Raw genomic sequence first — 15,492 nt, 5'->3', positions numbered from 1 at the left:
TTTAGGGCCGGTATGCTCTTCAAAAGAGAGGGAGTCAAGAAACAGCTTTACGAACGGCAGAACAAAAGAGAGGGAACGTTTTCTTGGGGTTTTTCTTCACCCTCTCTGGCTTGCTTTCGCTACCGCTGCTGCCTATTTGAAATTTTTCTCGACCGGTTTCTTCCGAAGTGCATAATGAAAGTTGTCGGTCAAGGCCCGACTGAAAATTGCGAATTGCGAGAATTGAAAATGAAATTTCAAATATTCCAAAGCTTATAAAAATAATTCCAAAAGTTAATGATTTTCTTAACAAAATGAAAAAAAAACTTTTCATTGTACAACTGATTGTACATTAAAGTATTTCCGGAATCTAGACCGGAATACAAATTTGAGCATTTCAAATTGCATAATCTATTTAATAGTTTAGAGATTTAAAAAATTCGCGTTTATAGACTTTATCGATTAAATCAGGATTTAGAAAATAGTTCACAGAATATTTTTTCCAAATAAAATATCAGCATTAGTTCAATTCTTGCAGAAATGCACGCAGTTTTAAAATTAATAGCATTTTTTTTTCCAGCATCCTGTTTGGATGTCATTCAATTACTCGAATGTTTAGGTTCGAGGAGAAAACTTGACATAGAGAACACCAAGATAATATATGGTTTTCAAGGGCAAAATTTGTTTTATCGAATAATTTATAAAATCAAATGTGAAATAACTTATAAAATCACACAATTCTTAAAAAAAACCTTTTCATCAAAAATTATTAAAAAGAGCGAAAGAGTCGTTTAAAAGAGCGGTTCTTTTTAATGAGCGAACGAAAATGAGCGGCTCCTTAAAAAGAGCGGTTATGCCCACTTCTGATGGAGATGAACATCTTTCAGTGCAACAATTTAGCTTGTCTCATGCATAATTTTGTCACGCGACATATGCTGCTCGCGATGTTGCACCTAATTTCGCCCCTAAAAATCACCACGTAGGTCAGCACTTGACAGCTTAATTTGTGACGTAACATACGGCGGCCGCGATTTTGGTTTCACGCGTTTCGGAACTCGGAAAATTACTTTACGTTAATTTGTCGCTGGAAAAGCCGGTTCTAGTCTCCCGTGTTAGCTTCCCAAAACAAGAATTTTCCACCATGGTCGAACAGCAGAAGCAACGCATCGAGCTGGAGCTGTCCCAGCGCGTCGACGATCTGGACCGGACAATCTTGCGTAAGATGCAGGTGAGATTTTTGCGAGATAATAAAATTTGGCCGCCTTGTTTACGTTTCTTCTTTGCGCGACGGGCATGTTGGTTGTAGCCCGCACGTGTTCTGCGCCAATCAGCGCTGCGCGTCGTGGGTGTGACATCTCGGTTGTACTAAAATTTGGTTTAGTACAGCAGTTGGCGCGCAACTTTTTGAATTTTTAGAACACGCGTGAAGCCATGCGTTGATTTATTTTCGAATTTGAAATTCACAGGCTGAAATGCACGAATGCGCGGCCAGATGTTGCCACGATAGCGGTTCCAGCATGGACGCTGTCCAACGCTGCGTGGAAAGCTGTTCCGGGCCGGTTATGCGAGCGCAGCAGCACGTGGAGAAGGAACTGGGCGGGTTCAACAATCGGCTGCAACGATGCGTGATGGACTGCAACGACACGATAAAGGACAAAATGGGTGCCAACCCGTCCGAAAGTGACATTTCCAAGTACACGGGAATGTTCGAGCGGTGTGCGATCAAGTGCGTGGACAAGCACGTGGACCTGCTGCCCGGGCTGTTCAAATCGATTCAGCAAACGATTGCGAGCAAACGGAATTGAGTCGGTTGGTAATGAGGTAGGTATGTGTAAGGATCAAAAGTCAAAAATGCCTGACGCATTTATAAAGATTGATGGGAAGCCACAATACTGCCAACGGGGGGAAATCATTGTAAATCTGAACGCATTTCACAGTTTTACTTATCTAGTGATGTACGTGAAGCTTATCGTAGAATGGTTGTTGACGAACAACGTTGTGTGTTATCAAAATTGTAATAAAACAATGTTGAGAGATTGTTTTCTATGTATAAACATATTGAAGATACGTAAAATCAATGGAAAGAAATTCCTTGTTCTTGGTATAAAACTGGTTCGATCAGATTTCTAACACTAGATTGGTAGATTGAGGATAAAAGGCCGTTCCTTCAATTATCACATCTTCAACGTACATTTCCCACACGAGAAATCATCCGATGCCGAGAAGGAAACGTTCAACGCGAAGCTGAAGCAGAAGTGGGACGTGAAGATCGTCATCGGAGAGATGAATGCAACTTCACGAACGATAATGGCCAGCGGTGCAACAACTGGACATCACCAAACCAACGAACGAAAACACAATTCGACCACGTCCTCTTATACGGCCAATTTTTCTCGGACATACGGAATTTAAGCACGTTTCGCGGTGCGGATATCCACTCGGACCACTACCTAGTTGGCGCAAGCATGCACTCAAAACTGCCGAAGTCAGCGCCACAAGCCAACACGTGTCGGGGCACCAGAAACCTTCCCACGAACAAAGGTATTTCTGCACTAACAGTCAGCATAAGTCACTTTTTTGCAGCACGATCCCGTGCTTTTCAGCTCGCTCTCTTCAACTCTCTTTTTTGCAGAAGTTCTGCAAGGAGAGAAGCGGCGAGACTTTTGCGTGGGTAGCGCGTTCCAGTACTTTTTCTGCAATATTGTACACAGTTGAGTGGATTTACTCAAATTGGGTATTCAAGTTTTTTTTTTATTATTTCAAAATATTCAAAAAAGTGTTGACAAAAATAGTAATTGAAAGAAGTTAACCTCTAGAACGGGGGCATTGTTGTTTTATGAAACTCAACATTTTATTTTAAAAATCAGGTAGAACCATTGATTAAGTAACTAAAAATTAAGTGTACTTAGGTAGCAACTATATACTAGAAACAATTCAATACTTTTAAATTTTGAAAAATAATTTAAAAAATGAGTTGAACGCATATAATTGAAAAAAGACAAACGATTATAGGGTTCAAAAATGCATGTTTAAATAGCAGAATGTTTAAAATATAGTTAAGAAGATGTTTATTCAAGATAAAATAAATAAAGCAAAGGGAAAATCCAAATAATTATTATTAAATTTTCTGGCAGCAAAATTCAAAAAAAAATAATTTTGAAACTCAGAAATTTAGAAATTTTGAAAATAAGAAATTCAAACAAACAAATATTTTATAAAAACCAATATTTTCAAGTTGAGAAACTTGAAGTAAATTAAATCAGATAATTTAAGTAATTTAAAAATGCAAATATTTATATATAAAAAAAATAATCACAAAGTCAAAGCACCAAAAATTAAGAAATGCAAAATGTTAAAAATTTTAAACACTCTAAATTTAAAATTAAAAATAAAACTAAAGTTGAAAAATTAAAAAGTTCCAAATTTTAGAAATATTTAAAAGAATCATTACTTCAAAAATTTAAAAGTTTAAACATACAAATGCTAAAGTTGAAAAAATCAAGAAATTATAATTTAGAAACAAGGTAAATAAAAAAATAAATCAAAAATTTTTAAACTCAATCATTAAAAAAATAATTCGTACTCTATTGTACGAAGACCTCATCCAAATTTCCAATCACTAAATCTTTTAAATTTGAGTTTCTAACATAAAATATGACTCCAAAAATGTCTTCTTTTTGTAATTCAATTTCAATTTCATTTAAGAACATTTAAAAAAGAAATCCAGCAAATTTTGAATTTAAAGAATTTCAAGAATTTAAGGAGTTTAAAGAATTTAAAGAATTTAAAGAATTTAAAGAATTTAAAGAATTTAAAGAATTTAAAGAATTTAAAGAATTTAAAGAATTTAAAGAATTTAAAGAATTTAAAGAATTTAAAGAATTTAAAGAATTTAAAGAATTTAAAGAATTTAAAGAATTTTAAGAATTTAAAGAATTTAAAGAATTTTAAGAATTTAAAGAATTTAAAGAATTTAAAGAATTTAAAGAATTTAAAGAATTTAAAGAATTTAAAGAATTTAAAGAATTTAAAGAATTTAAAGAATTTAAAGAATTTAAAGAAATTAAAGAATTTAAAGAATTTAAAGAATTTAAAGAATTTATAGAAATTAAAGAATTTAGAGAATTTGAAGAATTTAAAGAATTTAAAGAATTTAAAAAAATTAAAGAATTTAAAGAATTTAATAAAGAATTTAAAAAAGTTTAAAGAATTTAAAAAATAATACAATGTACAGAATTTAAAGACTTTAATTTAATTCTTTGAGAATTGAGAAATTTTAAAAAATAAGAATTTAAATACATTTTGCTTTGTTTGCGAGTTTTCCGGTTTTTGTTGGGGTATTCGTCATGCAGTAATACTGGCTTTAGTTAAAAACTGTTTATCAGATTAAAATATAAACACTAAACAAATAATAAATTCGATGCATCATTTACATTAATGAGCTAAAGGAGCTATTAGACTATGGCAAACAAACAAACAAACTCGCACTTTTTTTGTGTTTGACAGTTTGCCAAACTCGCAAATTTGTCTGCGACAAGCTGCAAAACCGTCAAAACGTTTGTTTGTTTGTCGTAGTCTAAAACTACCTTAAGTCTGACTGAAATCGTTAACATCAAAAATCGTTCTCAGACATTTAAAAAACTACCTAAAAATCCATCAATTAAAAATATTCAAAAGACCACTTTAACATCATAGTTACAAAACATCAAATATATTAATAAAATGCTTGATTTCTTCACCCATCTTTGCAAATTTTATGTAAGCGTGTACTCAACATCCATCACACCAAATTGCAGTTCCTGTTCAACACGAAAGAGAAGAGTGGCAGCAGCAAAGTACGGGAACGGCTTTGCTGCAACTACAGCCTCTCTCATTGCAGAAGTTCTGTCTGAGAGAAAAGTCACTTTTGTTGCAGAAAAGTACGGGAACGCAGAATTCTGCAGTACGAAAATAGACCTAATTTCTCATTATTTTCTTGTCAAAAACTGTGCACTCTTAGAAATTTTAAATATCTTTATTCCAAAATTTATCTCAAAAACATGCAAAATGTCTCAATGCAACGTAGAAAATATAACGACACTTTATGGCCTATCTACAATCACTTAGCTTAGAAAATTTCACTTAGCTTAGGAATTTGAATCAATGGAAATGAAGCCGAGCTTCTACAATGGAAAAGTAATCAAATTAGAAACTGACGTATGGTTTGAAAAATTTCAAAATCTGCGGTAAGTTGACGTTTCAATATCAAAGGTAAACAAACAACTGCATAGCAACGTATATCAGCCCAGCAAAATTTCTAAGTTGATTGTGGATGACGGCCGTAAGTTGCGTACTTTCCTAAGTAACTACTTTATTGCTTATTGCGAGATAAAATCACGTTTCTCCTTCGCTGTGAGTGACAGGAGATTATTGCCGCCTTATTACCGCAGTGTAAAAATCAGCAAGTTGAACTGAAATTCTGGTTGATTTGGCTGTCAACTTGGTTTGTTTTGAATATTTTCCAAAAAGTCAGCTCAAAACTCAAGGCAACCTTTGACAAAAGCCAACAATTTGTTCTGCGGTTGTCTTGCGGCTGTCATGCGACCATTATCTTGCGGTCGTATCACCGCACGTGAACTCTAATTATTGACGCCCGCAGTAATACTTAGATGTTCTAAGCTAAGTGATTGTAGATAGGCCATTAGTTTTAGCTATCCAATCGAATAGATATGCTCGCTTTCGCTTGTAAAATATCCTTTTCACCCTGTTACGTCGTCGTCGTAACAGCTCACACAATTATCCGAACTTACTTTCTAAGGAATTGGTAATAATAAAATGGGTGCGTCTTTTTTTATGTCTAGAAATGACCGCGTCTTGTAGAAATCTCACTCTTCTGTTCGCCTGCTTTGTGAAAGCCCCAGGCTTGGTGGACCTTTCGTCAGTTCTGGGTTTCGGTTACTCGGTCTGTGAAATAAAAAAAAGTTAATTTGATTTTTTTTCAAACACAGTCAGGTCGATCTCACCTGCTCCTCCCGCTTGCCGTACTTGCTCCAGAAGGTGACCTTGCACTTGGTGCGTTTGCCGGTCTGCTTGTTGAAGACCGAGCACGTGTCGAACGGGGGACAGTACAGATGCAGCGACACGGCCACATCCGAGTGGCTCGGATTCTCGACCCGGTGCAGGCCGAGCGTGTCGTTGATGTAGCACACGCCGTTCGTGGCGAGCGTCGTCCGCGACAGTTCCTCCAGCTCGTCCCCGCTGTACTCCTGGTCCTCCGGATCTTGGCCGATGTTGGCCGCGGCGTCCTCGTTGACGGTGGCGTCCTTGGGCCACGCGTAACGCACCTCCGTCAGTTCGCCCTTGAGCATCTTCATGAAGCAGTGCGAATCGGCGTGGTCGTGGATCGCGGAGGCGTGCCCTTCATTCCAGCACAATAGCATCAGGTTGAATTTGCCGTTGCCGGCGTCGACCAGGTTGCGAGTGTACCTGAAATGGGACAAAACAAACCATTATTAGCGAGTTTGACCTTGTTTCATTTTGGCAATTCTATTGAACTCGCGGCGAACAACTTCAGCAGTTTATTGCGGCGCCGCTGTCACTGCGGAGATAAACGAAGGTTAATCAGAGTGTTTACCAAAATTGCCAGATTATCGAGCGATAAGATTTTGGGCGTACCGGCTAGCCGGACTACCGTATGATAAGAGTGAACTTGACTTACGCAGAACATAACATTAAACTACCTAGACCTAGTTTTGATTCAAGGGTGCGTTCCATGATAAGAAACTTAATTTGGCAAATCTACGACTTTTATCAACTCAACTTAGTTTATATAATCTTTGTTTTGCTATGAATCCTTTGTGTGCATCATGCTCAAGCCACGAGCGCAACACACTGCTCATTGATTCCTTTTGTGTGATTCAAGAGAATGCTCGCTACCAAGTTGAAATAACTCGTCCCGTCCTTTTATCTGCGATCATATCAACAACACAACAAATCGACCCCCCTTATAAAGTTCGCACCTTGTTGCTCGGCGTAGTGCAAAATGGCATTTTCTGCGCTGGCTTTGTTGTTATCAGCCGGTGGATTCAGACCGATTAGTGTGAAGATAAATCTAAGCGGGACCGAGAAATGGGTAATGGGGGTTGTTTCTAATGGCTCGATCTAGCTCCCCCGCGAAGAATTGCGGGGCGTGCGATAAGCTAATTGTTGTTTACCTCCTGAAGGAATCGCTTAATCAATCAGGTGCGTCGGGTTTAGTTCAATAAACAGGTTTATTATTCAAATGCCACATTAAAATGTATGAATTCCGGGCAAAGTTTGTTAAATTTGGCTGCAGAAGACACGTTTTCTTGGACAGACAAAATTTTAAAACCAATTCTGGATCGTCTCATTGTCTCCTTTGGATCTGTGTATTGACCCGAAATTTTATTTTTTTCTTATCTTTATAAGGCTCGAGTTTTCTCTGTCCCTGCAAAATATTTAAACTGTCATCGGGCGGTAGGTTTAAAAAAATACCAGCTATAAGTCGCATGACAAACATTTTTTCCGAGACAGAAGATTCTGATGCAAACAAACCAACTTCTGTCGCATTCTGAAGTGAGAATGTGTTAGTAAATTTTTAACTAGAAAGCCTTATAATATTTTAAATAACATGTGTTAAAGGATTTTTATTCATTTTCATCTTTCCGTTCATGTTTATTTTCTGAATGTATTGTAAGTATTAGTTTTTCATATTGTCCAATTACTTCTAAAATGTTTTGCTTGAGCAACTCTCTACGAAATCGGCCGATTTCGACCATTTTTTTTTTGTATTTTTTGATTTGCCTCAAACTTTATGGGGGCCTTCCCTATGACCAAATAAGCTATTTTGCGTCATTGGTTCCATAAATTTTGGCTGCTGTCCATATAAAAATGGTATGTAAATGGTGTCTTCGGCAAAGTTGTAGGTATTGTTGAAAACTTTTGAGAAAAAAATAGGTACACGGAAAAAAAAATTTGAGGATTTTTTTATCAACTTTTTTTTCACTAAAACTCAATTTCCCAGAATACGTATTTTTTGATTTTCGAGATTTTTGATATGTTTTAGAGGACAAAAATCCGCAACTTTTGAGCCATAGAGAAACATGGTCAAAAAATCTGCCGCCGAGTTATGAATTTTTGAAAAAGTAGTGATTTTTGGAAAAAATCGAAGTTTCATGCAAAAACAAATTTGACATTATTTTTTAATGCAAAATTGAATTTGCAATCGAAAAGTACTTTACAGATTTTTTGATAAAGGGCTCCGTTTTCAAGATATAGCCGAAACTATTGGCACTACGCCCCCCGGGGCATGGCCTTCCTCTAACGTGGGATTTCTGCTCCAGCGCCTCTGACGAGACAGGAGAAACCGGGACCGACGTTTTACTTCACCATCCGATAGAAGCTCAGTGGATAAGGCGGGAATCGAACCCGCGTCTCATAGCATCATCGGGATCGGCAGCCGAAGCCGCTACCCCTGCGCCACGAGACCCACCAAGATATAGCCACCGAAAGTTTGATTTTTGCAAAATATTTGCTGTTTTTCGATTTTTAAAAATAGTGACCATTTCTGAAAATATTTTTTTTGAAAAGTTCAGAAAATTTGCTATCAAATTGTCTAAGAGACATTGAAGATTGGACCTCGGGTTGCTGAGATAGAGCCGCTTTAAGAAAAAGAAACACGAAAATTGAAGTTTTCTAAATCTCACCAAAACAACCCACCATTTTCTAATGACGATATCTCAGCAACTAATGGTTCGATTTTCAATGTTAAAACATGAAACATTCGTAAAAATTTTCGATCTTTTCGAAAAAATATTTTGAAATTTTTTAAATCAAGTCAAGCATTTTAAATGGGCGTAATATTCAATGTTTGGCCCTTTTAAAATGTTAGCAGATTTTTTGACCATGTTTCTCTATGGCTCAAAAGTTGCGGATTTTTGTCCCCTAAACATATCAAAAAATCTCGAAAATCAAAAAATACGTATTTTGGGAAATTGAGTTTTAGTGAAAAAAAAGTTGATTAAAAAATCTTCAAATTTTTTTTCCGTGTACCTATATTTTTTCTCAAAAGTCCTCAACAATACCTACAACTTTGCCGAAGACACCAAATTGATCAGAAAATTCACTCAAAACGTACAACTGTTTGAATATTTACATACCATTTTTGTATGGACAGCAGCCAAAATTGTATGGAGACTTGTATGGGTGAACCAATGACGCAAAATAGCTTATTTTGTCATAGGGAAGGCCCCCACAAAGTTTGAGTCAAATAAAAAAATACAAAAAATAAAAATGGTCGAAATCGACCGATTTCGTAGAGAGTTGCTCATATGCTGAAATTAACGAAGAAGGGCACTATTCAGGAAAAATCTTAAATATTCACATTAAATTTACCTTAAAATAGCTATACTTGAAAATTATTTATTTTATATTTTTTTTAAATTAATGTAAAAAATGTGGCCTGCATTTCTATAAGTCATAACTTTTCAAATTTTTAACATCAAATTCGAGTTCTGCGACCTCATTTAAGTCAAATTTGAATGTTTGATTACTAATTAAATTTTAAAAATGCATGTTTTCAATATTTCATCCCCGTCATTTTGGCCGCCATCTTGGATTTAAAAATTTAATTCTAAATCACTTCAGAGTAGTTTAGGGGTCATACAGCTCAACAATCAAAAATATGATCACGAAATTTTTTTTTTTTTTGTGATTCGATTATCCGTAGTAAAATTTTGCCAAGTAAAAAGTAAACATTGAGTCTGGATCTGGACTGTACTTATTAAACCTATAATAACTTGAATGTTAGGCCGTTGCAAATATTTTTCAAAGTTTTTGTCCCCCCCCCCCCCTTTTAAATCGGTCCAAAAAATCAGGGGGCAAATTTTTTTTTTTTTCAAAAAACTTCGAAATTTTAAAGGAAATAGAAGTCTAGCCAACCGAAAACCATTAGAAATGCATTTTCCTGCGTTTAAAACCATATTTAGCATGTCTGTGATCGATCAAAAATATTTTAAATTTTTGTAAAATTCCAATGTACAGCACCGCAAAAAGTTTTTTTTTTTGATGAAAACAAAAATCTCTTCAATACTTGGATATTATGAAAACTTATGATTGCAAAACAACTGGGCAGGTGTAAAATGCATTTTAAAACACTTTTTTCATTTAAATGTTGAGACTATGGCTTGTTATTTGAATTTTATATATTTTTTATTTTTTTGTCCCCCTCCCCCCCCCCCCCCTCGACCCCGACCAGAGTCGAGGGACATAAACTTCAGAAAATATTTGCAACGGCCTTATTGGAAAAGAAAACTGATTTTTGGAAATGTTCAACAACTCTGTTTTATTTAGAGTACTTAGCCATACGTACACAGAGATTAACCAAGCTCAACACTTGTAGTAACTGTCTGAAGTACTTGCATCAAAAGATTATTATAGATTAGTTTCGAAGTACATCTTCGATGAGTTGTTTATGTTTTGTAAAAATTGAATGTGGTTTTTTTTCTTGACGACGAATGGCTTAGGGTGCATTTTCAAGATTGTTTTATATACTTTTTGCCTTCCTCACTGAGGTAAGGCTATAATCCTGCTCTAAAAATGAACTTTGTATAAAAACGTCGTAGACCCACCTTCATGTATACATATCGACTCAGAATCGAAAACTGAACAAATGTCTGTGTGTATGTGTGTGTGTATGTGTGTGTGTATGTATGTATGTGACCAACAAACTAGCTCATGTTTCTCGGCACTGGCTGAACCGATTTGACCCGAACCTGTTGCATTCGACTTGGTTTAGGGTCCCATAGATCGAGTTTTATACAGATTGAAGTTTCGATAAGCAGTTCAAAAGTTATGTATAAAAATGTGTTTTCACATATATCCGGATCTCACTTTAATGTATGTAAACTATGTCCGGATCCACTATCCGACCCATCGTTGGTTAGGTTATCAAAAGACCTTTCCAACGAGTCCAAAACATTGAAGATCTGGCAACCCTGTCTCAAGATATGGCCACTTAAGTGATATTGATGTACTTTTTGGAAGCCGGATCTCACTTAAATGTATGTAAACTATGTCCGGATCCACCATCCAACCTATCGTTGATTAGGTTATCAAAAGACCTTTCCAAAAAGTCCAAAACATTGAAGATCTGGCAACCCTGTCTCGAGATATGGCCACTTAAGTGATATTGATGTACTTTTTGGAAGCCGGATCTCACTTAAATGTATGTAAACAATGTCCGGATCCACAATCCGACCCATCGTTGGTTAGGTTATCAAAAGACTTTTCCAAAAAGTCCAAAACATTGAAGATCTGGCAACCCTGTCTCGAGATATGGCCACTTAAGTGATATCGATATACTTTTTGGAAGCCGGATCTCACTTAAATGTATGTAAACAATGTCCGGATCCACCATCCGATCTATCGTTGGTTAGGTTATCAAAAGACCTTTCCAAAAAGTCCAAAACATTGAAGATCTAGCAACCCTGTCTCGAGATATGGCCACTTAAGTGATATTTATGTACTTTTTTATTCCGGATCTAAAAAATAGATGAAATGTGTGTACAGCTATTGTTGGTAATGAGTGAGGAAGGCTCCAACCACATAGGTGGATTAAGTTATTTTTTTTACACGCGTTGCAACTAGGTACTTACAGCTTCAACACGTTTCTAAACACGATTAGGAATTCCCTACTGGAGGTGATTAGTTTTTGTAAAATGCAATGGTTTCCAACCTATTTTAATAAATCCACCATGATTCATACTACAATTCATCAAATAACAGTGATGCCAGTTTGGCTTAATTTTTTTTAAATTAACTTTTTTTATGATTTCAATCAATTTTATTCCCACAATCAATCAATAACCTGTTTTCAGCGGCGCCTGCCAAAACAAGAACGACTGTTTTGACAGGCGTGTTTTAATCGCTGATTGCCCCCATACCCCCCGCCCCCCCCCCGCCCGTGCCAGTTATCAGTTGGCCAGTTTGAAAAGTGGAAAATTACTGGACCACATCATTCCAGTTCGTACAGCTATACAGAACATTCCTCACCTGTAACGATCGAATTTGGCAAACTTTCGCCATTCCGCCGCGTTGCTCTTGTAGCTCATCATCAGATGGTTCACGTACTCGATGTTGACCCGATCTTCGGCAAACACCCTGTGTAGCTCGGCAATCAGTTCCGTCAACGTGCCACACTGGGGGGCGTCCTTCAGCGGTTTCTCGATTCCGGTGAACGTTTTGGTCAGGCCGCGCAGGTATTGCTCCTGGTTTGCGTCGGCGACCTCGGCATCCTCAATCCGCATAATCGACGTCATCTTTTCTCTCCACACCCTTTATCGGTTGTTGTTTGTGTTTTGTTGTTTAGTCGCACCGCGAGTTATTATCCGCGCTGGAGGAAGACAAGGAAAAACACAATTGTTAGTTGAAAATAATCTTTTCTCGTCGATTTGTTGTTGTTTGTTCAGCGTTTGCTAAAAACAAAACTATGAGCCATAAAATTGTTGTCATCATAAGGCTAGTACAAATTTTCAAAAAAAATAATTCAAATTTTTAATCCTGATTTTCTAAATTTTTAAACAAGTATCAAGCAAGTATCAACAATATACAAAATATGTACAAATGAAAGAAAATATTGTTTTCTTATGGTTTGAACTCTTTTCCAATGAGTGGTCCCAAAATTAAAAATTTGTTGACATATTTAAAAATCTATATACTTTTTTCAAAAGAGCAGCATTTAATGTTGTGTATTCTAAATGATTTACAATCGCTTTAACAAATTTTCAATGATAATTTCAGTTTTAGTTGAAATTTTGGTGCTCCCTGTTTTTGTTTTTTTTGAGAATTTTTAAAAGGGGACAAGATCTTGAAACAATATCTAAAGTTATGAGTACATAAGTGCAATTTAAATAACTTTTAAATTTAAAGTGTCGTTAATTTTTATTGTAAAGTCTTTCGTTTGACCTTAACGAATTAATTTTGATTTCCTTGAAGCTCTGTCTTACTGTAAATTTTTTAGTCTGATAAGCGAGCAATTCTCCCAAAAATGAGCATATTTTTTGTTTTTGAATTGCGTCAAACAATCATTCTTCGAAAATAATTTTTGAAGATGTTTTTGATGAAAATGCCATTGCTTGAGCTTCTTTAAGAGATTGTCAAAATTCATGTGGCAGTGTTGTCATTTTTTTGGGAAAAAATTGGGATGTTCGAAAAATTTCGAAAACTGTGTGAAAAAGTTTCTTTGCCTGAATTTTAGATTTTAGGACTTTATTTTTAGTTTTTAGAATATTTTTTTTAAATCATAAGGAACAAATTTTTCGATAAAATTCTCTAAAAATCTCTAAAAGTGATTTTTCCAATGAAAAGTGACTTTTTTAATACCCGTAGAAAAGCAATTCTCTACGAAATCGGCCGATTTCGACCATTTTTATTTTTTTTGTATTTTTTGATTTGGCTCAAACTTTGTGGGGGCCCAAACATGCGTAGTATTGAATGTTTGGCCCTATTGAAATGTTAATATTGATTCAAAATATTGTTTTCGAAAAGATCGGAAAATTTCACGAATGTTTCATGTTTTAACATTGAAAATCGGACCATTAGTTGCTGAGATATCGACATTAGAAAATGGTGGGTTGTTTGGGTGAGACTCAATTTTCATGTTTCTTTTTCTTTAAGCCGCTGTATCTCAGCAACCAGAGGTTCAATCTTCAATGTCTCTTAGACAATTTCATAGCAAATTTTCTGAACTTAAAAAAAAATAATGCAGAAATGGTCACTCATGGTCACTATTTTTAAAAATCGAAAAACTGCAAATATTTCGTTAAAATCAAACTTTCGGTGGCTATATCTTGAAAACGGAGCCCTTTATCAAAAAATCTGTAAAGTACTTTTCGATTGCAAATTCAATTTTACATAAAAAATTGAGGTCAAATTTTTCTTTGGTATAAAATTTCGATTTTTTCCAAAAATCACTATTTTTTCAAAAAATCATAACTCGGCGGCAGATTTTTTGACCATACTTCTCTATAGCTCAAAAGTTGCGGGTTTTTGTCCCCTAAAACATATCAAAAAATCTCGAAAATAAAAAAAAATACGTATTTTGGGAAATTGAGTTTTTGTGAAAAAATGTTAATTAAAAAATCGGCAATTTTTTTCCGTGTACCTATTTTTTTCTCAATAGTCCTCAACAATACCTACAACTTTGCCGAAGACACCAAATTGATCAGAAAATTCACTCAAAAGTTACAGCTGTTTGAATATTTACGTACCATTTTTGTATGGACAGCTGCCAAAATTGTATGGAGACTTGTATGGGTAAACCAATGACACAAAATAGCTTCTTTGGTCATAGGAAAGGCCCCGAAGGCCCCCACAAAGTTTGAGCAAATAATAAAATCCATTTCCGGTTTTGGTAGAGAGTTGCTCAGAAGTCATTACCAAGCTTGACCATCGCCAAAAAAAAATTTTCCAAAGGACCGAAAAATTCCTATTTCGATTCTCCATTTCGATCGAAAATGCCCAAAGAAACACAAAAAGGATGCTTTTAAATGTAAGGCTTGATTTAAAAATAACATGTCTTACAAAATCACTTTTAATTTTTTAAATGCAAATGTGATTTTTTGTGAATCTCTGTCTTTTTTTGCCTTGACTTTTTGAATTTTTGAGGAGAAATGATAGGGGGATTAATAACATTTAATTTTAAATTCAAAAACCATTTTATTAAAAAAAATCATGATAATTAGTTCAAGACTGTTCATTTTATGTAGTTGTTAATTAAAAAAAAAGAATTTGAGCATTTTAACTATTTTTTTTCAAAAACAGAAAATTGGTTTACCTACGAACTTAAAAATATACAGTCGACTCTCTGGTTGTCAATATCCAAGGGACCGTCGAGGAAGAGAAGCATCATTTTACAGAACGATGCAACATGAAGACTCGATTGGAATTTGTTTTTTTCTTGCTAACCAGCTATGGGAGAGACAGGGATGGTATTTTCTCATTTCCTCGCCGATGGCCGAGGGCTTTTAGATATCGTCCCTCGCTCAAATCATCAAATTTTCGGCGTTCTCCCAAAACTGCATCAAGAGAGCGAAGCGAAAACGACGCCGATGAAATAGCGAGCAACGAACATACCGATGCGTAAGACGGAAAAAAATCTCTCACACAGCCAGTCCCCTCGCTCAAAAAGCAAGAGAAAGAGCAATCGTGAAATTCTCTCGCCCGTAAGCCCTGTAGAAATGAGTTCATTTGTGTGCGTGAGCTCCAGTGTATGTATACAGCAATTTCGTGTGCGTGTCTCTCCGGTTGGAACGATAGTTCCATCGGAGCCAGCGATAGGGTATTTCTCGTCGATGTGATGGGCTTTCGATATTCGCGATAGCAAGCCGACCATCACTCGGCTGCGAAAGAGAAGAGAAGTTTTAAGAGACGAGGAACGCACCGAAATATGCATCAATGATAGTGCGATGGTGATGGTTTACCTACCCTGGGGAGAGAATCATGGTAACGTCCAGC

General features: G+C 35.8%; 2 protein-coding genes across 2 annotated transcripts; one reads left to right on the top strand and one right to left on the bottom strand.

Moving 5' to 3' along the window:
* The first annotated feature begins 995 nt into the window (after positions 1 to 995).
* LOC120412594 (protein FAM136A) lies at positions 996 to 2,042 on the top strand. Its single transcript, XM_039573128.2, has 2 exons — positions 996 to 1,207; positions 1,446 to 2,042. The coding sequence occupies exons 1-2, from the start codon at positions 1,121 to 1,123 to the stop codon at positions 1,782 to 1,784; spliced, it is 426 nt and encodes a 141-aa protein (XP_039429062.1). The 5' UTR covers positions 996 to 1,120; the 3' UTR covers positions 1,785 to 2,042.
* Positions 2,043 to 4,974: 2,932 nt separating this feature from the next.
* Positions 4,975 to 12,372, bottom strand: LOC120412636 (cysteine dioxygenase 1). The gene is made up of 3 exons (XM_039573190.2): positions 12,031 to 12,372; positions 5,982 to 6,444; positions 4,975 to 5,922 (listed from the first exon to the last, which is right to left on the bottom strand). The coding sequence occupies exons 1-3, from the start codon at positions 12,294 to 12,296 to the stop codon at positions 5,914 to 5,916; spliced, it is 738 nt and encodes a 245-aa protein (XP_039429124.1). The 5' UTR covers positions 12,297 to 12,372; the 3' UTR covers positions 4,975 to 5,913.
* Positions 12,373 to 15,492: the final 3,120 nt, after the last annotated feature.

The sequence above is a fragment of the Culex pipiens genome, chromosome 3, assembly GCF_016801865.2.
Source record: "Culex pipiens pallens isolate TS chromosome 3, TS_CPP_V2, whole genome shotgun sequence".
Lineage (NCBI taxonomy): Eukaryota > Metazoa > Arthropoda > Insecta > Diptera > Culicidae > Culex > Culex pipiens.
The sequence above is the reverse complement of the archived record's forward strand: the minus strand, read 5'-3'. Positions and strand labels throughout refer to the sequence as shown.